Source organism: Amphibalanus amphitrite, unplaced genomic scaffold (genome assembly GCF_019059575.1).
Source record: "Amphibalanus amphitrite isolate SeventyFive unplaced genomic scaffold, NRLGWU_Aamphi_draft 000043F_arrow, whole genome shotgun sequence".
In the NCBI taxonomy this organism is placed as follows: Eukaryota; Metazoa; Arthropoda; class Thecostraca; order Balanomorpha; family Balanidae; genus Amphibalanus; species Amphibalanus amphitrite.
In genome coordinates this window covers 74025-101781 of record NW_024881539.1, presented here as the reverse complement: position 1 = coordinate 101781, position 27757 = coordinate 74025, and the positions used below count along the sequence as shown (strand labels likewise).

The following is a 27757-nucleotide window of genomic DNA, read 5'->3' as shown; positions in this document are numbered from 1 at the left end:
TTCCACTGGCCCTGACCTGGTGCAATGGGTCGTCCGCCGCCTATTCGGACCCTAGCACTCCTCTCTATCGGCTGCAAGCCGTGTTTACATTCGTATGAGTAGCAATCGCGGATCAACTGCATGGAGAAAGCAAGATACAACATTGTGCGCCATTCATAAATTCATGGCTAAGGTGTCGTCTGTCAAGAAGTTGCATTAGGCATTGGTGTCACTTGTAAATGACCCTTCTAGGTTCTTTTTGTGCTGTCCTCAAACAATAGTCATCAGATCGCTATTAAATACATAAATCTCGTTTCGTTTCGATCGCAATTCGCAATCATCCAGTGCACGCCAATGAGGCCCCTGTGCACCAGCTGAAATGTGCTCCCATTGCGCAGTTGGCACGGCATCTCTCCCCCTGCACGTGGTGTGCTCGCTCGCGCTCAGTCAGGTCACGCTCCCGGGAGGCGCAGCCCTGCAGCGGGAATCCACACCAGTGCCGCAGGGCTGACCAGGTCACGTGCACCGTCACTCGCCAGCAGCGCCGCCCCGAGAGCCCTTCTCCGCACAGCGCATCTTCTACCGCCCACACAGGGTTGTATCCGAGCCCAGCAGCAGCTCAGGGAAATACGGCGGCTTATTGGATCGGGCGCTAACTTTTTCAGCCAACGAACTGTGTGTGGGAGTGACGCAGTTCCGGTTCATGTCAAAGAAAAAGCCGATAAGAACCATTTGTTTTGTATTGTTTTTATGGATAGATACCTGGCTGGCCAGAGAGCAGCATAGAAGGGCACAAAAAGACGGGAGAGAGCATTCGACACAGAAAAACATTGCAAAATACAAGTTGGATACATGTCCCATCTGCATAATTTCCCACTTACAGCCTGAGAAACGAGTCACACCTTTGTACATGTCGGTAAAATTGACACAGGTCCTGCATTGGACGAAATGGACAGGGCCGTGCGCGACCCTTCACAGATGTCCGGCCCGGTATCCACCTATCCCAGAGTGCCCGGTCGAGCTGTCGGGCCACCCCACACCACGCGGCGGCCACCGGAGCATCCGCTCTACCCACTAACACAGACAGAGATCAGACACGGACGGGGCTGCCGCGGCGCCGGACGGTCGGGTCGAGGCCGTCACGACCGGCGTCCGACGGCCCGCTGACACGCCGCACATTTCGTATGGACGTCGCGACCGACAGAGGAGAGAGAACGCGCGAGAAACGGGTGGCACTGGGGGCTCTGGTGGGCGGCCAGCGCTCATCCTCGGCGCGACCCGACCAGAAACGTCGACAGACTAGTGCAAGCAGCTCCTTGCGGACCCTTGTCCCACAGAAATCGCAAATGGTGATCGAACCAATCCATGCGAAAGAAATGACGCAGACGTTTCTCGCACACCCTGTGCAAAAGCAAACTCACAGGCTTCTTATTATGTTTAGCGTTAAATCGAAATTAAAACTATGCTGAGGTTCACAATGCAAGAGAAGTGCTTATGCTGAGACAAAAACTGAAGCTGATAAAATCAAATACGAAGTTTTACGGACGAAATCGACACTGCGACACACACCTGGAGCCGCAACTGTACATTCGGTAAGGCGACAGACAGGACCTCAGAGCGGGCTACACCCGGCTCTGGATGTCACGATACGCTTCGACGGTACAGTCGTCATGGAATGGGGCACTTCCGGTCACCAACCCTCGTTACAGAACGGTCGAACACGGCCCGACACGGCGCTACAGGCGTCTCACAAGGATCTGGGCTGTCACCGGTACTCGGAAACAGAAACAGACCGTGCGGCCGGCACGAGCGCGCCGCCGGACAACGCTGGCAACCAGCGAACTGACTTATTGTAATAGTCTGCATGACAAAAATGGCACAGTTATGTTTAGATATTGATGGACGCCAGTTAGTTGAATTTCTCAGTCGGCCTCTAAACTCTGAATGTGACACTTAGGATAATCTTGTCGCGATCCTACCTCTAGTTTTATCTACTTTTTATAATACTATTACATATATTTTATACCATGTCTCCACCTTTACATTGTCGTCAAAATCGTCCCTGCTTCGACTCCACACTGCCCGCTACTTCGTGTCCAGTGAGCGCGTTCAAGTCCTGATGTCACAGCTGCGTCCGGGCCTCTCGCCACCCTCTGAATGCCCCAAACGAGCCCCTGTCAGTGTCGGGCGCCCCCACATCTGAGCGGCAGCGCTCCGACAGAGCGCCACAGCGCGGCGTCAGGCGGCAATTTACAGGACGCCCCGAATCCGAATAGTCTTTATGTATTTCTGCACAGACGCATGAAAGACCAACAGTACCTATACCGTGTCGGCGGTCTCGGTAGAGGTCCCGAGCCCAGAAACCGAACAGGAGGCCCCTCGGTAACCGCGCACATCCCGGTCATCAGTTCGGCGGCGCGCAGAGACGGCAGCCCCACAGGGGTGCAGAGCCGACACCCATGGTCGGAGAGGCTTCAGCTTAGGAAGCACACCTATCCCCTCTGAGCCCGAAATTGGCGGCACAGCGATATTTGTATGTTTGAACATGTCAACACTTGTGTGGTGAGCAGGGGCGCCAGCGGACTATCCCGAGTGCGCGGCGGCGAGCGGCGGGCGGCGGGGCGGTGGGAGGCGGCGGACGATGGGGCGGTGACCCATCATCCGGGTCAATCTCCCGCCTCACAGCTGGCTGAGAGGCGGCGCCCACGGCACAGCTGCAGGCAAGCGGAACTGACGCTGACGGCGGGGGGCGGCGGCGACGGCGCGGCAGCCGATAATGGAGCTCCGAGAGCCGGACCACGTGACAGTGGCCCGCGGCGATCTGGGTCGGTCGAAGGTCGCTGACCGTCTGGGTCGTCTGGGTGGAGACCCGGCGGCTCTCCTCCTCCGCAGACATCTGCAACAGAAAGAGACTCCCGTGAGAACTCCACTCCACCTCCTCAGTCATTCAGTACAGGCACCCCGACAGTTTGTCTCGGCAACTGAGCACGGACCGACTGACAGGCGATCGCAGACGCGCGTCCGTACCCAGCTGTAAATAAACACGTGCCGATCTCGACGGCCCGGGGTGCTGGGGAGTCCAGGTTATCGTCCGAACCGGGTTGTGCAGACGCTGGGGACCCACCAACCGCGCCAGACGCTCTTGGGGGCCGGTAAACATGGAAACGGGGCGCGGGTCAGAGGTGGGATGGGATACAATGGTGGGTCAATGGTGGAACGGGTTCAGGTCAATGGTGGGACGACTTCGGGTCAGTGGAGATACCGGATAAATGATAACAGGATAGATCAGGACACAAGCTAATGGTGGCAATTGAGGGACAAGTCAATAGTGGGACAGGTCACAGGTCAATAGTGGGATGGAACAAGGCTCAGTGATAGGACGAGCACAGGTTTGAGGTGGGACGTCTTATGGGTCAGTGGCATGGGACAGAACACGTGGACGGGGTACAGGTCAGAGGTAGAACGGAGCCGTAGGACGGGGCACATGTGACATATCAAACGTGGGATGGGGGTAGACGTTAGCGGTATGGCGGAGCACTTGAGCAAGTGTTCTGCTCAAGTGTTCCGGGGTGACAGCAGACAGGAAAGATTAGCTTCGAACATGTCGAATCGCCCAATGGGATTAATGTTGAGTGGATCACGTGCTCCATACAACGAGCACCGTGAGGACTTAGCAGTGTCGACGCAACGTGCTGCACGACCGGAACCGAAGTGGCATGGCAGAAGCGATAAATTTTGAATCGATATCGGCCGATAGATAACGAGTTCCGGTAAGTTTGCGAACGTGACCAGCGGCGACATATCCAGCTGGGATCAGCACCGGCGGCCGACCCCGCAGTCAGTGGACGGTGAAAAATCTGCAGTAGGCGGCCGGCCGGCCAGTCACGCTCCTAGCACAAGCCGGGCCAAACGTGAGGCATTGCCTCAATGTCATTGCTCTCAGCGAGAGTGGGCTTTGCTTGCACTGCACGGCCAAGAGCTAACGGCACCGTTTGTGTGTTTAATTTCAGTCGTGAGAATATCAACAGAGGCCGGATTTGCTTGCTTCTGCAAGGTCCAATTCAATGCATTTTTACTGCAGAAACACAAACTTAGTAAGCGTTGGTAGCTGTTGAACCGAAGTTGAAGCCTTTTTGCATTCAGCTTGGATGCATTTAATCACATGTTTATTAAAAACAGCGTCATTCATTCCAGGATACAGTACAATTCTAAATTTGAAGTCCCTTACTCTGTTCACTTTTACTGCGCCAAGAATGAATGGTGCTATGGTTATGACAGTTAAGACCAAATAACCGGTTTGGAGTTTCGACATACTTAAAGTCAATCGGTTAAACAAGTAACAGCAAAAAACGAGCCTCCACTGAACACGAACAATTGGCACGAAGGTCAGATAGCCTGTTAAGGGGTCATTATTGTCCGTGATATGAACAATAGGCCGCACGTGTAAGCCACACGGTGGTGAATGCGGCCACCCAGCCTTAATGAAGAACTTTCCTCCTAAACGACCCTTTTTGTTGCAGCCATATTTATAAGCTAGCTGTATCGGCCGCAATCCCAAACACAGTATCCCGACGGATCTGGATCTATCTCGGTGGCATATTTGTCGCCATAACTCTTATCACATTCCGCTGAACACAGGCATTCACCTATGCTTTTTAGTTATTCCGCACCAACAAACAACTTTATGGGCAAAAACATGTTGATGGTCGTTGTAAACATCAACAACACTGTTTATCATGCATTTGATTGACCAATGCAGCATAGCAGGCTGTAATGCTGAGCCTGAAATTTGGTAATTACATAGGCATTGCATGAATATGTAGCTATAAATGTTATTGCTTAGCTGGGACAGAGATATTCTACATATTATAACCAGCTTGACTGCTCTGTAAAGTGTGTGATTTTAGCTGCATTTCACGTGTAGTACAGGCTGACGAAGAAAGACGAACGTCTTTCGAAAGCTCCCGAAACAAATAAATGAAGCTGGTGTTTTAACTATTTCAACAATAGAGTATTGTATAAATCTCTAATGCACATGTATGTCAGTGAGCTCAAGAACAGCTGCAGTGCACCCTGCAGAGCACGCCTGGGTGCTGTTTAGGTGCAGCTGCCCTGGCTCTATCCCTGATGACCTGGGTGCGCCCCTGACGACCTGGGTCATTCGGACTGCCACACCGCTGTCATTTTGACAGCCGTGACGAGTGACAGACGACTAGTCACAGCCACTGGACTCTGGGGTCGTGAACGGGGCTTCGGATCAGCGTCCAGTCACCGAGGTTGATTGGGGGTTATATGAGCCCAAGAACCACGGCTAGGTCGACGCCTTTCCAATAACCTTAGCAGACTAGAGTTCAGTAAATGCGCACCGGAAAAATAGACCAATGTGGACGCTTAATTTCAAGTACACAAACGACAAAACAGTGCAATTCAAATCTTTATATCTATATTTCGCAGACGTTTCAACGACAAGGCGTCTTCGTCAGTGCAAATGAAGTGAAACTTAGTACATATGTTTAATTAATTAGCATATTCGATAGCATATTCAATAGGATATTCGACAAATATTCGATAAATTACTATACGTATTCGTTCAATCGTTCACATGAAAATGACACAGGATACATTTACCTTTACCCACAGAAACACATCATTTTTGGAGTCCAACCACGTTCTAGACTGTGTGGTCTCCCTCCACTTGTACAAATACATTTAAATATCTATCGCCATCTTTGCTCCGATCTTTGCCCACGTAAAGAAGTCCGATTTTACGTTGATGACATCATTTAACATAATGATAACATCGGGCTTCTTTACGTGGGCAAAGATCGGAGCAAAGATGGCGATAGATATTTAAATGTATTTGTACAAGTGGAGGGAGACCACACAGTCTAGAACGTGGTTGGACTCCAAAAATGATGTGTTTCTGTGGGTAAAGGTAAATGTATCCTGTGTCATTTTCATGTGAACGATTGAACGAATACGTATAGTAATTTATCGAATATTTGTCGAATATCCTATTGAATATGCTATCGAATATGCTAATTAATTAAACATATGTACTAAGTTTCACTTCATTTGCACTGACGAAGACGCCTTGTCGTTGAAACGTCTGCGAAATATAGATATAAAGATTTGAATTGCACTGTTTTGTCGTTTGTGTACTTGAAACAATGTCTTCTTGGACGCTTAATGTAATCATAAGGAACGGCAACCTTGATAATATTATTGGTGAGCAAATGATTGCAAATACCGTAATGTTACAACCATCAGTTCGTTTTCATATTGCGCCATTCGAACTGCACCATATTCCTGCATCGATCTAATAAACGCAACATATACCTAGAAGTTATGTTATCATTTCTCAAACACTCAACATTCAACAGTTATCTTAGTTGACACTGGTTATTTGCTTTCATGATAAAAGTTTGCCCGATAGTTACGGAAGAACGCTACGTTGCAAGCGCTACGGTAAAATGATTTATACTATTGAAGTTATGCACTTAAAACAGCAAAGTATTTTTGGTATGGACATTTTCACATCCTTCCATGACACATGCAGCCACATCGCCCGTCCCTCGCTGCAATGTCTACAACATGACCTTGATATGACCTTGACAGCATGACTACCTGGACGCAAAAGGTGTTCAAATAGTATGTTTCAATCGTAACGTTTGCTGGAGAGCTCAATATTCCGGTAAACGCTGACATCTCCAACGGAGGAAAAAAATTCAAGACTGTATTTCACTGCCGTCTTTCCAAGGCGCTAGTGGCGTATAAACACCGTTCAGCGCCATGTCTCAGCTCACGCAATCTCCAAAAATTGGATTTCATGAGTGCAAATGAATGTGCGGACAAGTGTATGGTTCCGTCTTCTACACAGTACTTTACGGCGCAGATCTCGGACCGGTTGGGGTTGCGGACTCGATGCCGGAGCTCGACGGCGAGCTGCCAGGAATGAGGGGCGAGCCAGCCGTCGGCGAAAGTTGCACCCGAAGGTCAGCCGGCTGCTGCATCTGGCACCGGTGTGTGGGAGGGGCAGGTCGAGCGGGGACGGCAGCACTCATCAGCCGAGGGAGGCCGCCGTCAGCCCGGTCCGGTCCGGTTCCCAGCTCTTATCGCGCGGCGGGCGGTAAACCTACACTGGAAGCTCGGCCAGAGCGGCACCAGAACGGTAAAGATTGGCAGGCAGGTCAGAATAGTGGCCAGCATTCAGAGGAGAAATGATCAGAGAAACACCCAATGGCAACCAGGCCACCATAAACGGCGGTCAAAACCAGGGCTGCGGAGTCGATGGATTTTCGGCGACTCCGACTCCGACTCCGGCTCGGGTTTCTAAAATAGACTCCGACTCCGACTCCGGTCACAACTGTCGACTCCGACCGACTCCGACTCCGACTCCGACTCCGACTCCGACTCCGACTCCGCAGCCCTGGTCAAAACCAACGGATCTCATCAGAACAGCATACTCACTCGTAGAACGTGGGCCTAGCGGTCGACGGCCAGGAAATCAGACGAACTATATCATACTGACTAGCCATGAGCCAGGCGCCGGGCGGTACCCGTGGACCGGGAAACTGCCTCTCAGAGTCGGCAAGTCTTTCCGTCCGGTCTGCGGCCACCCTGCGAGCCCTGTCCGGTCACTCGAGCCTCCGCCCGCGCCGATATCGGAGGCGAAACACGCGACACACGCGATCACGTGACGCATTCCTGTGCACGGAAGGTCGGTCGACGAGCGAGGCGATAAACGACCGCGACCAACGACCGGGACACATGCCAACAAAGCATTGAGGGAACGTAAGGTTAGTAGCTGGTCTGTTTACAGGTGCAAAACACACAGTAAAATGATTTCAATTGTTGGACTACCATTTTTATGTGCATTCACACTGTTATATTTTAATCGTTTTATAACAAAGACATGAAATAAAGCCAGGAACTACATAAATAATCAAAGTAGGCAAAGAATTCCATAAGATGTCTTCACAGCAGCTACTGTACCAATATTGTTCCTCTATGCTACAACAATGCCATCATTTGTTCTCATCTCCAGCGCGCTGGATGAACTGTGTGCCGACATTTTCCAACATATGTAATCAGCACACCCCGGTAATCCGCAGCCAGCAGCGTTATGCGAGTCGTGGCACGCCGTACCGACGGGGCGCCATCGTCGCAGCAATCTATTCCCCACGGGAGACCGGGAACTTATTGCACGAGCGCGCGCTACAGTCGATACATCGAGCGCACCTGAGCGGCCGAGGCAGTGCGGGACATGTGTACGCAGACGTGCAGAAACTGCCGGTACGAAGGAGTGGCAGGACGGAGCAGCCGGATCTGACCACGGCTATAGGCCAGACACAAGGCTAGCTGAAGTACAGTTATAGTCGTTGCAGAAGAATCTGCAGCTCGTGAAGCACAGTTCCGGAGTCGGTCCTGGAACTGGCACGTTCGCTCGGTACGAGGTGAAATGGGGTGGTGTGAAGACAACAGATAACTCCGCTAATCTGCCCCGGCCTGTGGACACCCAGCACCAGGATGTCTTGTGGAAACTCCTGGCGTTCCTTCCAGGGAAAAATTCCTGGATTAGGTGCAGTGCAAACAGCAAAACAGATAGACAGATATTGCAGACCCGTTTTATATCAGAACACCTCGCCAACGAAGTGCTGACATAAGCAATGGACAATGCTATAGAGGCTTAATAACAGAGAAACTTCAATACTACCCGACCAATATTTGTGGTTTTCGAGCGTGGTGTTGCCACCGCTTACCAGCACGTAATGCGGTTAAACAAGAGCCGAGCGCACGCTACAAAAGACTGAGGCACCGGATCATCCCAACCAGCTGATGCAAGTTCATGGAACTGGTTGATCGAATATTCAACTGAAACTGTTTGCAATTATATCTGCACACTTCGATATGGTCACTTGAAAGTATGCAGACACCTATCTGCAGTGCGAGCAGGTAAACGGATGCAGCATCATTCTTAAAAACCGCAAATGCCCGGTCGGGTTTTATTGAAGCTATTTCTATGTACTAAAGCACACATGGAATGGATCAATGGATGGCTAATGCCTTTCCAGGACACCTGCTTGCAATAATCGTAGACAGCTGCACAGCATGCGTGCTGGTTACGAGCAAATTAGAGGAGGGCGAAATAAAGAGTAATCCACGGTAGCAGAAATTTTGCTGCGTCCATAGAAGCATTTGCACTCGCCAGATGCCGATAAACCTCTCAAGTTTCATGTTCTGTCCATAGATGGCGCCAGTAGAACGCGCCTGAAGGTAGGCTGTACCGCTTAGCACATACCGAGTAGCCTTGCGCTTTATGGCTATTTACCGCTTGTAACTACCTCCAATTTTCCACTGTTACTTCGTGTTTGAGAGTGAATTTAAGGCTACATCAATGATTCATCTGCTGACAGGCTGAACATTTACTGACCGCGCTCTCTTGCCCAGTGTCGACTGCCGATTACCTACCCATTCAGATTGCAATCATTTCCGTGCTTAACGTATCGAAGATCATACGTATCGAGGATCCATCCATAGAACCGTCTGACATCACTGCCAAAGAAAGCATCGGGCTTCGGAATACAGTCTTTCCTTGGTTTAAACTCATGATTGATGCTTGCATGTGATCGCTAAATTACCGCTACAATGTTGTGAACGGAGCGACAATAATAATGCATTTTTACCAACTCTACTTCTGCTTCAAGATCCCGAAAAGTATTGGACAGCGCCAGGGACCGGAGGCTTCACTGATTGCTTAAACTCTACTGAGTCCATGAACAGACAGATGTTCCCCAATCGCATGAGGCTATCTATGTATATAAGACCCCCATGCACAGTTCAACCGCCAGGGCTCAGAGCCCCTGACGACAGCCCGGCGCCTGGCACCATATTAGGCAGATGGCGCGGCGCCACGCCAAAATAGCCAGCATTCCAGTGACGGGGGCGATAGTGCGGCGGTAGCCGCGGCGCCTCCGACTGACGGGTGGGCGCCGTGTCGGCGAGATTGGCACGGCGGCGCCCGGCGCGAGCAGCTGCCAGCCACCGACGCGTCTGAGTCAGAGAGACCGACACGCCGCCAACACATGGCTGACGATCCCCCGAGGCCGCTCCAAAATGCCACCTGCGACTGGGGAATCTACCCCGCCCTCCCGCGGAATCCCTGCCAGCAGACGCAGCAGAAAGGAATGAGGCGTGCTGCCACTGTCGGAACCGAGGCAAGGTCAACCAAGGATGTTTCGCAAGGACCAAATAACTCTTCTAAATGCTTGAGACGAGGTGTTAGTATCACTGATGTTAGTTGTCGGACTTTCGTCCCCGTCATGAGTTGAGATGTTAGTTTCACTCGGTGAAACTAACATCTCAACTCAAGACGGGGACGAAAGTCCGACAACTAACATCAGTGAGACCAAATAACTATTGTGATGACTTGTGAAATCAAGGTCATGCATAAAATGCTTGAATTGAAACCTCTTCATCGCCCTTGATCAATATCTTGCTGCGGTGACCGGGTCACATAAATGACGTCACAGACAGGTGCGTGACGTCATCATCAGTGCCCGTCTGCCATGACACACTTTACTGAAGGAAACTCTGTCGGGTCAAGCGTCGCTCTGACTGAACCACGCCCAGTGTGCACTGTGCAGCAGCCAATCCTCCCCCCCCCCCTCAACGGCACTCCCAATTGTGTGGTAGTCCACACAGGTTCGGAGAGGGCTTGGTGACGTCATTATGTCGTCATCCAATGTGTGCCGTGCCCAGTAAAGGAACTGAGATCAGCCAGAGTAAGAACGACTAAGGAATAATCAATTACATAGCTGCTGTGCTGTGTGAGGATGACAATATTGCATGCTGCACCATCTACTGAACGGTATTATTCGAAACTTGAACTCTTCCGACAGCGTCGAGGGAAATTGAGAAATACTCCCAAGTGCAGCTGAGCAATTCGATAGACGATTGCACCGGGTGATCGCTAGTTGCAACGTTGCAAAGACTCCAAGGTAGCTGATCCATTCGACATGCTAGATGCAAGTGAACCAGCAGTCTCGGTCGGTGGTGATTCATTCGATGACGCCAGATTTCAGCGAGCCAACAGCCACAGACAGCGACTTGGCAAGTGGACGCTGAGAAAAACTAACTGACCCACCAAACATGGCTCGTTCGTATTAATAAAAAATGTCTAGAGCATATCAGAAATGACAACATAGACGAAAATATCGGTTTAATATTAGCAATGCAATGCAATAAATAACTCCTATGCCTAATGAATTACGAAACTAACACCAGTCGTTGAGAAGCGGTGCTCTTCTGCGACAAAGTCAGCACAGATTGAGGTTAGACAGCTCGGAAGTCCGCGCTGTGCTGTTAACAGGTTGTTCGGGACCAGCCGCCTTTTCAAACGAAACGACAAAAATCTCTCGCTCTAAATAGGTTAGTAGCTGGTAGATAGTTTGGCCTCATTGAGGCCCGGCTACAAAAAGCAAAAAAAAAAATGGCCCCGGCCGTTTATTACATGATATTGCCAACAGCACAACGCTCTGGGGACGACGGCTTTTTGTCAAGCAGCTGAAACCTGCTTGGTCAATATTTGTGGAAACGTATTGTTATATATTAGATCGAGAAACCAGTGCTGTCATCAACAGCACATTGAATGAAGTATCGTATAGCCAGTACATAGGAAGTCATTTGTCACCTTTAAATAATCGGTCCAACAATCAATCGCATGTCACCGCTTCCAAAAGCGGTTTCCGTTGTCACTGTCAGTGCCTCCAGATCGCTACCTGTCAATATCAACACCGTCCCGGATATAACAGAAAATATTGTGACAAAAGCTCTCAATGGTGATGTTCCTTAGAACTCTGGACAGCATTAGCGAGTTACGTAGATCGTGGGCCTCATCTCTATTCATAAGCACGCTTTACTGGAATGCAAGGTAAGCCGAGTATTTCAAGGCTAAAATGGTTCACTTTCTCATCACTCCTCAGACCATCACATGCAACGATTAAAACCGCGAGGCATTGTCATTAACATATTGATATTCAGTCCCTACTAAATCTGGCGGCCCTCTCACAAGATATTTCCTCTGAAAGGATGACATGTTTAATACATGTCTTTGAGAGGCGCTTTCAACTGTCAACCAAGACCTTGTCGGCCGATTAAGGTCATGTGTTGGGATATCCTGAGGCTTAGCCCCCGTTATCACACTTTTACCGAGGGGACAAGGACCGAATCAGTGTCAGCAGCGTGACAGATTTGTAGACGAAGTTTTCTTGCCTGCATCCTAGTCTGGCGACATCAACTAACTTCGTGAGCCGTTAAGCATGGTTGCTATGGAATGGTTCGAAATTTTAGAGGTTGAAGTAGTGGTGTGCATACCTGAAAATGTGCCGAGAAGCTCCACTGGAATGTAGCGGGAGATGAATTCAGCGCCTTCAGTCGTCACCTTCGTCGCCTGCTTCTGTCGCCGCCGCTGCCAGATGGTGTAGAAGCCAGCCGCACAGCCCACTTGTGTGCGCCGCCAGAGTGCTGCTCTTGGAGATAATATGACCCACGAACCTCACACGTTCCGCCCCGCTACCAGCCCGCGCGCCCGTCCGCCCACTCGGCGCCGCATCCGTCCACCAGTCTGCCAGCGCGCCGCCCCGTAGCCACCACACGGTGCCGGCATCAGAGTCACTTGCAACTAGAATATCACGGTGGACGCGCGGTGGACGGGTGTCGCGCGAGCTACGAGCACTGGGGCTGCGCCACCGAACAGTTGCACGGCGGCGTGGTCGGCGGCGGGCTCGTGAAGCACGGGGTCAGGATCAGGGCGTTACCTCCCTGCTGCGCCTGTAGCGCCTGCTGCGCCTGCAAGGCCTCGTAGTGCTTCTGCAGCTGCTGCACGTAGACCTGGCAGGCGAGCTGCTGTATGAGCGTCAGCGTCTGCCGCCGCTCGTGGCTCATCAGGCAGACGGTGGAGTCGCTCACCACCTTGTGGAGGACCATCAGGTACGCGTACTTCAGGGGCTCGTCGGCGCCGAAGAAGTGGTTGGTCAGGTACGTTTCGAGCTTGTTGCGCTGCAGCGCTACATCGGGGAAGTCGATGAAGAATCGAGAGCACATGTAGCGCTCCAGGGTCTTGATGTTCTCGGGCTCAGAGGGCGTGAAGTCCTTGACGAGGAGGTTGCAGTACTTGAGTAAACCGCCGCCGCGGATCTCCTCCGGCTTCCATGTGGCGATCAGCCTCTTCTGCAGGTGGTAAAGGGCCTCCTGGAAGTCACCGTAGACGCTGACGCCCACCACGGTCGGGTAGAAGTTCTCCGTAACGATCTGCGGCTCGGCACATCGGTAGAAGAGGAGGATCGAGTCGAGCAGGATCTGGAACGAGTCCACAGAGAACTCGAACTTACGCCGCATCGTGTCGACGAACTTGAGCTCCACGTTCCTTCCACCGTGGTTGGAGAGCGAGATGAGCGACCACCTGTCGTTGTCGCTCACTTTCACCATCTTGTGCACGTACGCCTCGCGCATGCTGCACGCGCTCATGCGCTTCCTGCTGACGTCTGCCGGCAGGAGATCAAGGAGCGCCTGCAGCACGGCGGTCTTCACCTTCTCGTAGTCCTTCTGCGTCTGCAGATCCACGAGGAAGATGAGGTCGATGTCGTTGTAGGTGGACGTGGCAGCGCCGTCTCCAGCGGAGAGGATGTGGCTAGCGGCGCCACCGTTAACGCGCACACTGCGCACGGCCACGCCGTCTTCGCGCAGTCGCGTGCGCACCTCCTCCACCAGATCCTTCAGACGCACCTCCAGCGTCGGGAAGTTGCCTCGCCCGTGGATCGGGAGCACCTCATTCAGGACGCCGTGCAGCCGCTTGACCTGTTCGTAGGTCAGCGTGGCCAGGTGCTGGTTGGAGCCATCGGCAGCGGGCAGGGTGTCGATGGTCTCCATGGTCGGACAGTCGAACGGCAAGTGTCGAGGTGGTAGAGTGATGTTGAAGACACTGCAACAGAAAACAGAAAACGTCCAGGGTCATTGAAACATAATGATGGCTCCGCTAATTTCTGATAGGCAGCAAATCTTTGTACAGCAGTTAACTATCTGCTGAGAAGTTTTGCCTCAGTCTCTAACAAAGACCCCGTGCAACAGCGCATGAACGTCCATGCACAGGCTGTCCAGGCGTGCCTTTGTTTTGCCTGCGCTGAGACCGAGCGAACAAAGGAACTGGATGGTATACGCCAGGATTCAGACAGTGTTGCCCTTTGCAAAATTAATCACATACGTTCATGCTTACTCTTTGGTCGATACCTAACGGCTAACCACGGTGGAAACAAAACGGGTGTGGTCTGGGAGTGGTCCAAACAAAACCCCCGGGTCCATTTGCAGATGATAAAACAGCATTGACAAGGGGTGATGGTTATCACAAATACAACACGATCATGCAGCTTGACCACACCCCCACCCGACCGGGTCATGGTCCAGCTGATAAGCAGCAGAAGAAGTTGAATAATATCAAGTTCAGCTACTCCGCCAAACCAGTTTTTGTCGGCGTGGTCCATGACCGGTGCCGAGAACTGCCCGAAGGTGAAGGCCACGTGTCGACCCTGTCACGTGCGACACGGTCACGTGACGGACGGACGACTCCTCATCCCGGAGGGCGTTCGTTAAAAAAAAATCGAAGCCACACAAAGCGTCTGAAAATTTAGTTGATTGTTCAAATACAAGCAGCACTTAGCAAATTGGTTTCATACCATGAATTGGCAACTTAGGCATATGGAAAATTAATTTTGTAAAGCACAAGGTAGGTAATTTGTAATTAACTTTTATTTCCTTGCAAACTTTATCTCAAACAAAGAAATGGGACACCGATAGAAATCGTCCGTCTATGAAATGAAACGGTGGGAACAATAGGCATTAAAACAACATATCATTTGTCTGAAGTGATGTAGGCCATATAAAATTCGGGCCAAACCTGATAAAAATACTGTTTATGTCTTCACCGCACTTAAAATCCGTCATAATAATGAAAAAGAAGGTATGCAACAATAAATCCTTGTAGGATGTTAGATAGATTATCGAAGCTGGTTTGTAAGAGATGAGAACAATAGGATGCTCGTTGTCCACTCCAGACACTGTGCCAATTCAGTGTCACAGGGGCATTTTATAGGCTCGTAATCAGCAGCGAGTGGGTGGCAGGCACGGCCGAATGCTACCCGCCACTCCCCGGTGGTACGCTATCGTAATAGATCGGCTCCCCGTCCGCCACGACCTTCCTGAGAGCCCCAGCGGCCCGGCCACTAGACGTGTGACCCAGAAAGACAATCACCGTGCCATTACCGCGTCCTTCGCGGGCCGCCAGCCAGCCGGAACTGGAGGGCTGCTCGTGCGGCCGCGCCCGTCTGCAGCGGCCCGCTTCCCGGCGGCCGGCCCATGGCACCGCCAGCACCCTCCACGCGCAGCGCCGCCGGCGGCCGCTGGAGGTCACTCATTGTGGCGCGCCCGGTGCATTCCAGCGGCGCACTGGGACAGCGCCGAGCTGGCCAGGTGGTCAGGCTGCCGGACGCGGAACCCGGCACAAGGCCAGCTCGTGACACGCGTCCTGACCCGGCCGAGGGGTATTCATGATGGGCCGGCCTGACCGCCAGTCTCCTAGGAACGGCAACACACGCGGCCGATCGATGCGAGTGCCTGACTGGGCTGGCTGAGTGGCTCTACTATATTGTACCATACCGTGGGCACGGTGGGGCTCATGACGCACATCGGTACGGCAAACGACTTTGTGCGGCACGGAAAGGCAATGTGCCTGAAAACTGGACTCTATCTCCATTTCTAGTCACGTATTCACCGAGCAGACATGCCACCCCATCACGTCGCCAGCAGTGAGGCTGCTGATTTCGGCGGCCGTAACACTCCCGTCCGAGGTCGTTTGAGTTACCCTCTGGGCACAGCAGGCATGCACCTGAACACGTCGAGGACGCGTGGCTTGCGTCAGCCGCCGCCGCCGACCAGGCGTTCTGACGTAACACGCGGGTGACGCACAGCACAGAGATGGAAAAACAGCGACAACGGCATGTGGTGTCATACCCAACGCGGTGGGTGGGAGGACAGAGAAAATAATGAAGAAGAGAGGGAAGGAGGCAAGAGAAATGAAGAGAGGGATTGATCTCGCTCGCTCTCTGCGCTCGCTCGCCCTAACTCAGCATCTGAAGACATTCGTAGGAATAATCTCCAGCTATCACATTTAATATCGCACTCTGTTAGGCTGAGTGACTCGTTCACTGCAATTGCATTTGAAAAGAGGTGGCTGTCTTGTTATTACGCATTTCGTAGTTCGCTCTGCTCTGCGAAATTATCTACTAATGGAAAGGTAAGACCGAGGAATTTTACCTGTAACGTTTGTGACTTGTGAGTGACCAACAAAGGATTATTAAAGTCGGAAGCTGACACGAATGGTGTGATAGCGGCGGTCACGACCTTTTGCAGCTTTAGCAGCGTTTAACACTGCACAAAATGGAATTTGACATATGTTGCAACCGGACTCGCACTCCAAAACGTTCGTTTTGGAGTTTAACACTCACGTTTCTCACAAAGCAGAAGACTTATATTGTTCCTGGATTGTTTCGTCATCCACGGAACAATCCAGGAGGTAGATTTATTTCTCAAACGTATAAAATCATAGCCAAGCTGTGCCATGTGTGTACTTTTATATGATTTTATACGTTTTATCACACTCGCGTGGGCATACCTATTTTTATCTCATGTTCTCTGAAATCTGCTTCAACGACTGTGTGATATACGTGTCCTTTATGTACTTTGACACTGTGGGGGTAAAAGCCAACATTGTTGGATCCCACTAAGACATGCAATACAATACAATACAAACACGAATAGGCACAGCAATCTTACGGCCCTCAAGGCGCTGTATGACATCCATACTTTATGTACGTTGTATTCCAGATTTATGTAATTTATGTCCCCCAATTTAGCCTGATGTGAACGCATAATTTTGTTAAATAGCTGCAGCAACTGAGCTTCAGCGCTCGTTGACACTGGGGCTCAGTCACTCGCTCTGTACCCCCAACGCACATACGGACACGCGGACATATGCGGCCAAAATCGATCGGGCTGCCGTCACAAATGGCTCTGTCTAGCAGTTGGGCCGATCAGCCGCCGCCAGAGGCGGACAGCTGTCATATGTTCAGGTTAATGATCGTTCGACAGGCCCCGGGGAAGGTCACAGTATATAGACTCCGTGGAACAGCTCCGGTCCGCCCACAAACGGCGTGGTAACAGCTCGGCGGCTGAGCCGGTGCCGGATGCAGACTGAACGGGAATAGGTCCGCGCAGAGCACCGCCAACAATAGAGAGAGGATGAGGGCTTCAGAACAAACGCTGGAAGTTTTAGTTTTTACGAATAGTCCCGACAGCTTTTGGGTTAGTTATGGGCAAAAAAAAAACTTACGCCAGGAGGAGATATTATAGAAAGCAATTTAAAAAAGTTCCTTTGTGGTCATACTGCCGCAATGTTGGTTTATGAATGAGTTGCCCCGCAGTTACATCAGGAGCGCCCATCCCGATTCAAAATGGCCATGACTACGAATTACGAGTCATGCCTTGACTGCAGAACAGTGCAAGCCATTCACGTGTGGCAGCCATATTTTACGTGTACCATTAGGCCATCCGCGACCTTGGCAATTCATGTTCCCTCAGCAAAAGTAAATCGATAAGGTAGCTAGCTGAATATTACAACAAGTAGCATCTTCTTCATGCACTAGCACAGACCTCATTTACGTGCATTGTCAATGAATCAAAGCAAGCTCTATAGAAAATAACTGACGAATTTTAATTGATTTAATTTGAAGCGAATGCAAAGGGTCCGCGGCGCACGTCTGCCCTCTCCGGTGCTAATTAGCCCTCCGCCACTGGGTCGCTGCTCCGCCGGCCATTACCATTGGCGACCGGGTCGGCACGGTAGACCGTTACATGCTCTCGTTACGGGTTCATCTGTCAAAGTTATGGGCCGATAGCCCGCGACAGACGGCCTCCGCGACCCACTTCCTGACCTCATTGGTGTTACCGACACCACTGGAGCCAAGGTCAGGTCCAGAGGAGCTGTGATTATGATGGAAGAAGATACTGTCGACTTACGCCCATTGGTATTTAAGCGGCCAATAAAGATGTGATAGTTTCACGACTATGACCTAGGTGTCTTGGGAACGTTGTTTACTGTGCTCATGTTTTGTAGTCGTGCATAGGATATGATTTGCAATTGGTGAACATATCCACTATTCACTAACGACTAGCTTGACCGGTGGTGGAAGGCGAGCTGTGTCCTCATTTGGCTACAAAACGGCGTAACTCGTGAGGTGCCTTTAAATCCTACCAAAAGAAGCGGGCTACTCGTTTCCGATGAGTTACTGCAGCATCCAACTATTTTAAGGGAACAGCCAAGCATCTGAAGAAGAATAATTACATACATAGATCCACGTGACCCATCTCCAAGCGTCAGCTGTTAGCAGCCACTTCCTTCTGCCGTCCTGCAGTCACAGGCTTCCCTCTCAGCCCAGCTATATCGGTCCGAAACCCCACAGCAGCGCTCACCCAGCCACCCAGCCGAGACTCAGCGTCGCCCGGGGCACTGTCCGACCTTGAGGCCGTGACCGCTACCCCTCACTGACCCGGCTCGGTCACCTGTTGGGCACAGAAGCCTCTGGGTCCACATAGGGCGCCGACCATGATCGCGGGACAACGGCGAGATGGTTGCCGAGGCATGAGCTCGAAGGACGCCATGGCCCTGGAAACCTGTTTGCTTGTGCTTTGTCTACCCAAGAACTTCATTTAGAATCTCGTCCCAGCCGATCGCAGATTGGAGCTTATTATTATTGCAAAATAAGGCGCTAATGGCCCCCAAGGCAGTGCCTGCGGGAATAAGCTCATCCACACCATTAACTCGGCAATCTATTGATCTCAGGCGCGTAAAAGCCGAAAGTGATGGGTGCTACTATGTAAGAGCAACAGATGCAGCATTCCTAATTAACTTTGAAACGTGGACAGGATCTAATCAACGGTAAGCAAATGGTGCCCGATGCCCACACTGCGTCGCAACAGCATATGGTGCAACGCAAATAGATGACGAAACAATAGCTTAATCTGGTAGTTCCATTTTCATTGCACATTTTGATCGCCGTTGACATTCAGTAAAACCGAGCACGTGCAAGTTTTCTCGGTATTTGCACACCGGACGAGACAAAGGCCCCGTCAAGGCTGCCGGCGTGCATACCGCGAGCACGGGAGGGTATCACTGCGGTGATTTCCAGACGGCAATAACTGCACGGCGGCAAAGTGCGGGGGCGGGACGGAGGGGCAGTCGCGCCCGGCGGCGCCGCGCACCGTCACGCTACCCGTGGCCTTGCCCCCGGACAGGGTGTAACGAATAATGACGCTTCAGAGGCGCTCGCGGCGCGCTCCCGAGCGGCGGGCACGTGCAACTTGGTACGGATAGCTCCAGTTTGCAGCCAGTCCTCCGCTTCAGAGAGGCACGCGAGCAGAACTCAACACCTCTGCGCCGAAAGTCGCTCTGTGTTTGTCACTTCACCTCGCACAAGCTGACAAACAGACGCGACAAACGTGAAATCAATCCCAGCAAGAGATTCACAACACATGAAAGCTCGCTTTACGCAGGTCGTCGAGCGTAGCTTCAAAAAGCATACAGCTTATTGCCTAACAAAATGCTATCGACAGCTCAATGTGTTAGTGGCAAGAATGAACCTACAACAATGGACAAAGGGGCAAGGTTGCGTTGCGTAACGCGTACCGCGTCATGCCCCTGATTCGCACGCCGGAATCACGTTTTACCTCCGTCTGCACCAGAAAATACGCAGTAGGCCGCGTCTGGTCAGAAGCCAGTCGAGGACAGCGGTAATTAGGTACTCGAAGCGACGCATGCACCTACAATTTGCACAATATAGGAGCTGATATTTCACATACTCCTGCAATTATAAAACTGGCTACATACAGCGACACAGGGGCGGGGTAATCTGCTCAACATTTACAGTACGTGCCGAAGCGTGCAGCCTGTCTAAATAATGGTCACCGCAAGGTCGGAAAGGCCCACGACGACGCACCTTCTCCGAATCGTCCCACGCTGCGCGTTTTCGCCGAAACGAGGCGCCGCTGGACGACGGACAGACGGTCCGACCAAAGGTCCGACGGAGCGAATAGCTGGTAATAAAAACATACGACGGTATAGGGGCCCGGCGTCCCATTAAAATGACATGGGCTTGACAGACTGGAAACAGACTTTTGAAATATTATATTGACGTGTGATTCATTTCACTGTACAAACAGCAGTGAAGGCGTGCTGTTTGAATGCTTTTGATAGCGCAGGCGAGGACTGAATACTTTATGGTATAGTATCAAGTACCTCTTTGTGTGATAGCTATTTAGAAAATTACGCATCAAGTCCAGAGCAAATATGACATAACGCTGCCAGCACAGGTGAAGTGTGTTATACGCTATCTGCAATAAATTTGCATATTGTGCACATAATGTTGTTAACAACAACAATTACGCAAGACTGCTGATAAGTCTTAGTTCAACTCAATTCAGTTCACCCAGCGTAGTAATAACTTCATTTGTTTCAAGGAGTCAAAGTTTGAACAGTTTTAGAGTTGTTGTAGCTTATAATTGGGGCATTCCACGTCAAGTGAGACAAAAAATGATCATTTTGAACCTCACCTCCTCCGATTTTTGCGAAACTTTGTGAACCTACTCATCTATATGTGAAAAGAAAGGAGACATTTTTTTGTCAAGATATGACGTCACGTCTCCGAGATACACGTCATCAAACATTGACTTAGGCAAGGCACATTATCATTTTTAAAGCGTTATAACTATTGAAGTTTTAGACATATCACCACGAGACAAAGTGTGAAATGGAGGGAATAGATCAGGCTTTCATTTGAGGATAACAATATTGACGTAATTAACTAATTAGTGAACTTAATTAAAATTCAAAAAATAAATTTTGATTTTCTGAAAAATGGGTACCCTTCGATTTTGCTCATTTTTACATATTTTATTCTCCTATACATTAGCTACATCATATACAAAATCCAGAATGGGCCGACGTCTACGTAATTGTCTTTTGGACTTCGTAATGTCTGGGACTCGCGTGTTTCGTTTTAGCAACCAAGGAGAGGCGCTACCCGGAGATGCTTCTTTCTACCCCAAACTAAAGCAAACCTAACCTGACCTGACGTGACCTGACCTAATCTAACACGCGTAAATATGTACAGCCCTCACGGCAGTTGCCGACTGGCCAAATGCTACCTAGATAGGTACGAACATTAGCCCTCACGACAGTTGCCGGCTGGCCAGATGCTACTTAAAAAACGAATGCGTGTTAAAACACTTCAGGGCTTAGGCTGACCGGCCGCGAGCCAGCGACCTTTAGCTTTCGAGGTGGGTACACTCGGCACACTTACTACTAAGCCACGAAGATAGCTGGTCATCGTAAGCCAGTTTTTTAATGATGAAATTGGGTATTCTCCGGGCAGCGCCTTTCTTTGGTTGCAAAAAGGAAATACGCCTGACTCTCCCAGCGCTAGGGGAGAAAGGCCCGGTTTAGCCAAAAAAGGTATTAGAAAAACGGAATTTGAATTGTAGGTGGGGCGGTGGGGAACTTTATCGTGTTCCAATTTCATGGTCCTAGATCAATATCTTCAAGATCAAATGAGGTTAAACGTGATCAAATTTGCTATAGTGACTATTTTGCGTTTATACGCCCATAGCTCTAAGAGTTACTGGCCGATTTTTCTATTTCTTCCTTTATACGACATTTGTAGTGTTATGAGAATCTCTAGTTAATCTTACCATAACTTTGGCAGTTAGTGGCCTGCTAAGAGTAAGATGTCGCCGGCAGAGGCGGGGATCGGTCGACGCGGGAAACGTTTCAGTCACAGCTTGTGTTTGCACCCTAATAACTCAATTGTTACCAGTTGATTTTCGTATTTATTTGAACACTAGATTGCCTGTACATTTTTAAGCCTTCACACAAAATTTGACACGAATCGAACATAATCAGCGGTAAGAAGAGCGGTGCAAAGATGGAACCGTCCCGCGCCGGCACAGTCTACCATTCAGGCGGCGCCGGCCGGCGCCGGCCGCCGCGACACTCCGGCAGGAATGTTTGACTTTACACCGCTATTACTAGAAAAGTGGTGGACCGATTTACCTATTGCTTGCACGGGAGGATTCGCAATTCAATTCTGGACAGATACTGAAAGTTTGACGTTAATATGATAATTATGGCGTGAGTTATTGGTGATAAACAGGTGGAGTTAGCGAAATCGGCCCCTTCCACCGCCCGTGCTACGTTGCACTACTTGTTGCTATATCATCCAAAGTTATCGTTGGCCCACTCTAATTTTCTCAGCACGTGTGCCTTACGTGTAGTGGAAGACAATATCTAAATTTGAGCGAAATCGAAGGGTACCCATTTTTCACAAATAACATTTTAAGAAATTAATTCAAAATAAAATAAATTCAAAATCACCAAAAAATGTAAAAATTGTCAAATTTAACTAGCATAATTCCTTATGTACACGTTTCAGTTTGTTTGAAATCAATAGCTTCAAAAATGTTGAAGCTATAGATCTTTCAAGATTGCAATACACGTCCAATTCTGCTCAAAAAGCAAAAGTTTAGCGACTTGTATCTATGTAGCCCGAGGGCATATGACAAAATCCTTTCACCCTCAGAGGTTTCACCCAATAGCCTATAAGTATACCAAGTTTGAACAAAATCGCAGAGGTGGTCGATTTTGGCTGTCCCGGTTGACATGGAATGCACCAATTACGTTATTTGTGTCATTGGCTTTTGAATTTTGGCTCATAGAGATAGATGCATAAAGACTAAAGCTGAAAAAATATAAGCTGACCGATAAATATAACTTACATATCGTTCGAAACTTTTAATGTCTGTATCATATTCCTTATACTCGTATAACTAGCTGAGTTCAAAGCATCTCAAAGGAACAAAGCGTGACATTGTTGAAATTGAAAACATGGGAAAACCTTGTGCAACATATGTGCATCCGCATAACCACACGTGCACGCTGCTCGGTGAATCGTCATATTATCCCTAAAAATATACTGCCATGACATTTCCCCATACAAATAGTGACTATCGCGTGGTTGAGCCGGTTGCTGGACATCCCGTGCTAAAGTCGATTCGGTCTAGACTCGTATTTGCTCGGGAAGGTTTAAAAGGACGACAGGGGCGACAAGGGCTTCTCGATAGGTCGCGGCTGTGGTCCCGTTCTAGACTCAGCACGTGAGCATGGAGGCACAGGAGACATCGTCTGTCTCAGCAGCCACCTGGTAACTGTGAGACGACCTTCGCGAGCCGACTGACAAGATCGTCAGTAGAGGCGTGAAAGCCGGGCCTTTTTTACCCGGGTGGTGCACATGATTATATAAAAGGCTCACAAGAACTCACTGTAGCGAGAGTGAGCCTGACTGGCGTTCATTTGACAGCTTGCATTCGAATAAGGCCACGAGCTGCAGATCAGGTCAGTTGTGGGCGAGTTTTTCCCGCACCCGACTGACCGGTTTAATGGGGGCAATTCACAACAGCGGTCAAGGTCAGGGTGGCGTCCGTGACACTCATGAGTGACAAACATTATCGGCACTCCCTGGGTTACTGGGCACTCCTATCCACAGCCGCGGGAACGGGGCAGGTGTGGCCATTTCAGCGACACGCCGAGTCCTATCTTACCGCAGAGGTGCGCCCTCTGACAAACAAGTTGACTCGCCCGATGCCACGCTATCACTGCGACCAAATCTGCCGGAAGGCACCGGGACACGACTGTCGCAAACGTCATCGCCCTCGGCGACAGCGCCGAGACGACGTGACGAGACGGCACGGACCCAGATAAAAACGTCGCCAGCTTGCGGTCCGGCAACGGCGAGCGAGGCCAACTGCCCGGCCCAGTCGCGCACAACACTCCCAAAAGAACGTCTCCGAGACAGCAAACCGGTCAGCCTCCCTGCTGAGCCGACAAACCTGCTCTTGGCTCCGTCCTACAGCGCACCGCTCACGCACCGTCTTCGAGCTAGCTCCAGCCGAGAGCCGCGCCAACCCTCCGCCAGCCGCCCACCAGTCACGACCAACGCCGAACGGGCGGCAGTGACACGGAAACTGAGGTCCAGCCACACCCATTGGTAGGAGGCAGTGCCAGTCAAGTACCGTTCGGACGTGACAATCGGCTAGTGGCCCCGCCGGCGGTCACTTTCCTGCTTCCCAGTGCCAATGCTTTGTGGAGTGTGGCGACAAGCTGATAATGTGTACAAATAAAATGATAAATAGGACATACGTCCAGATTACTGTGATTCTGTATCGATCTTTTTCTTTACTCGACATGTTATATGTTGAGTGTTAACAAGCAAACAATAACTAAAGCAAACAATAACTAAGGCAAGTAAAATAAGTCCCTGTAACTATTGTGTTCTAGCCAATAGTCTGCAATGTCGTGGCGAAACAAAGCGCTGGTTTATGAGCGGTGCTCCGGCCCGAAGCAGCACTCTTGGTGCAATTGCCCTTATTTTCATTTTTAGTGGTCCATTTTTAAATTTCTTTCTCATGTTAAGCATCGCTCAATTGATTGATTTTTTAGCTTTGTAACACTCAGTAACCGGGCTTATTTTGCGTTGCATAATCTTCAAGACTGATTGAACAAATCAAATTGGCAAGTTTCCCAGATTGATGTAAATATGAAGCAATTGCGAAGTTCTGTCCATTCAATAACCAAATGATATTAAGTGATCATCCGAAGTGGGTCAAGATACCTATTGAATCATTTGAACATCTTATATAAGTGAGCCACAGTCCAGTTGTGCGCACAGGATGGTATCACCTCCAAAACTCGTCTAAACCCTCTGAATCTCGCTCTGTATAATCTGTCCCGCCGCCATAGACGAAGGTCGACACCTTCTGAGGCGGGAGAAGGCCACGAAATGAGCCCACGCATATAGCTCTGTTCACACGTAGCCGGCCAGCGGTCCTGAGTCAGCGGTGGTTGCGACACCAGCCTATCGTGACAGCGACATCATGGGCCGCCACGGGGGCGTTCAAATCGTGAGTGGCGGCGCGGCGCGACAGATAACTCGGGCCAGAGTCCATCGGGGGTTTTCAGAAACAGGTGACGGTTAGACTGTGGTCGAATTAGGCAGAACTAGTCGGCACAGGTATACTCCTCTGCGGTATGGACTGGTGGATGTTTTATTCCTAAACATTATTCAAAAACACTGCCACAAGCCCAATGGAATTTCCTCGCTTGAAACCAGACTCTGCGATTTTTTGCGCTAAACGGAGCATGACGCGATTGCAATGAAATCATGTTTCTGACGAATCTATAGCCATGCACTAGCCAAAGGTCCCACAGTGTGACATATGACATCAACTGAAACCGAATCAAAGCAAAAGGTCTGTTTTGTTAATGAAAGCTGCCAGACCACTCAACACACTGAAACACATTATTGGATTTGTTGCATTAATCCTTGGCCATAACTAGCACCTACATTTTAATCGCCGCTTGACATCAAGTATAGTGATGCGGTACATTTCCGATACTCGAGTCGATGAAATTGAGAGCTTCATTACCGTATGTCCTTCAATTAAAGGAAATGAAGCAAAGGCGTTAATCAGTCTAAACAAAGGGTCACTGTTTATGTTTGCTATCATACAAAAATATCAAAAAATATAAGCCAGCATCCTTCCTGTTGCGTGCATTAGGCGCAGTATAGACAGTATAACTGTGCACTCGACGACCGACCAAAAAAGTACTACAAATGCGACCGTACCACACGGAAACAAGGAAGAAGTTCAATGTCGACTCACGAAGGTCATGATCATGCCGCCTCGCAACGTCCTAGACGGCCACACCTTCTCCAATGGCTGAATCAACAGCCTATTGACAGACCTAGTTTCCACTTTTACCGCAGAATCCTCTAGAAGTTGAGCACAAAAGAGACCAAATTCTGGCTATAAAGCATACCAGGCGCAAGAACATATTTCACTAGCTGTTAAGACCGATTTCCTGAAGCTAGCCGGTAGTTCATAAATCATTCAGCACGAAGTCAGTAGTTAATTTCGTTTGCAGCGAGGGCGGCGATCCAATAGACAAAGCCAATACGAGAGGTACGGTACTTATTCGGACCAACCAATTTATGAGAAGGGAATGGTGAATCCAGCCACGCTTACCACTAACTGGTGCAAGATCATACGTGACTTGACACTCGTCTCGCTCAGCATCTCTCCTGACTGCCCTGACTCATGTCTCAAGCAGCAAGCGACCCCGGTCGGCGGGCCTAGCCTTTGAATCACTCAGACCCCACCTGAGGCCGAACCAGAGCCGCTAATGGTTCGCGCCGGGCTGTACTTGGGGTGAGAATAGAGCACCGGAGCGTGCCAATTGTGTGACCTCCTCCGCGGCCGGCCCAGTTGGCCGGGTGCCAGCCGGCCCAGAGCTGGCCCCCGGGCTACGCCGTGTCGAGCACAGCAGCCCGATCGCGGTGAACTTTTATAGTTACTGGCTACAATTACAGGTGTAGGCTTGATGGTGGTTGTCGCGGTCAGGTTCAGCGCCTGGCTTTCATCAAGCGATGAGACAGCAGTTTTAGATTCTCTGAGAAATTCGTGCCGCATGAAATGCTTAATTTCCTATTTTATTTTATTTCACAAATATTTTAACATGAATCTTGGCTCAGTTATAAAAAGTGAATTTTAGAATTTAACTATAGTTACAGTTGTTACAGTTGAAATGATGGATAATAATTTATGCCTAAAAAATAAATAAGTACCCTATTTTTAGGAAAAGGCTAGGGCGAATGCTTCATTACAGCAATTATGGAATATCTAAATGGAAAATTTCAAATTCAATTTCAATTCAATGACAATTTCAGTGATATGATTAAGACACAAATAAAAAAGTTACCCAAACGTCGATGTTAGCGTGAAGAGGGAGGTCAATCACAAAAGAAGTAGCTGGTATAACTTCTAGCTGTTCCATCGCTCACAGCGACAGGATAAATAAATTCCACCGACATACCAAGGCCACGCACCAAAGACGGTCTCTGTTAAAAAACTCGTCCTTGAATTTCAGCGGTTCCCTTTCTCAGAAGCTAGATTAATGGGTACTCCATAAAGAGATGCGCCTCGCGTGTCGTTCTCAGAACGGAAGCCCCTTCAATTTCGTTTTTCACGGTAACGCTACTGCCAAATTTGCATATAAATTTTCTTCTCTTGTATCGGAACAAAAAGCTACTTTTTCGTTGGTCTATTAATCAAAATAGGTGAAAAGCTAAAAAAATATTAATTAAGTCCAGGACCATGGAAAAACAGTCCATGCTAGAGGCATTTGCCACCAACATCAGGAGACCGTCTCCTTTGGACCGCGGGCAGCTCACCTGGTTGGGGGAGTCGGCGGCGGGTGCAGCTGTAGAGTGACGAGTCGAGTCGGTCGCAGGATGTGAGACGGTCAAGCTGGCGATGCACCGGACAGACAGAAGTCGAACCCAGCCCCGCAGCGTCCCGCTACCGACTGGCGGCCCAGCGCCGCTCGGGCCGCCCGGTCCGGCCTCTGACGTCACCGGCAGCTACAAGGTCAGCATGGAGCGCGGCCTCGCGCGGCCGGTCGGTCGGCCGGCCGGCCCCAGGTCCGGGCGGGCCCCTGAGCGGTGCGCCTGCCCCCGGGCGGCCCCACCCCTCCCCACGGCCGGCGTCTGTCCGTCGCCTCACC

General features: G+C 50.1%; 1 protein-coding gene across 1 annotated transcript; it reads right to left on the bottom strand.

Annotated features, from left to right (window-relative positions):
• Window positions 1-701: 701 nt before the first annotated feature.
• LOC122376906 (terminal nucleotidyltransferase 5C-like) lies at window positions 702-27757 on the bottom strand. Its single transcript, XM_043356894.1, has 3 exons — window positions 27426-27757; window positions 12355-13960; window positions 702-2875 (listed from the first exon to the last, which is right to left on the bottom strand). Exon 2 carries the CDS (start codon window positions 13906-13908, stop codon window positions 12706-12708), a length of 1203 nt encoding a protein of 400 aa, XP_043212829.1. The 5' UTR covers window positions 13909-13960; window positions 27426-27757; the 3' UTR covers window positions 702-2875; window positions 12355-12705.

Excerpts from the sequence above, each read along its gene's own strand:
- LOC122376906 (XM_043356894.1), bottom strand. The coding sequence starts at position 13,908 with ATGGAGACCATCGACACCCTGCCCGCTGCCGATGGCTCCAACCAGCAC.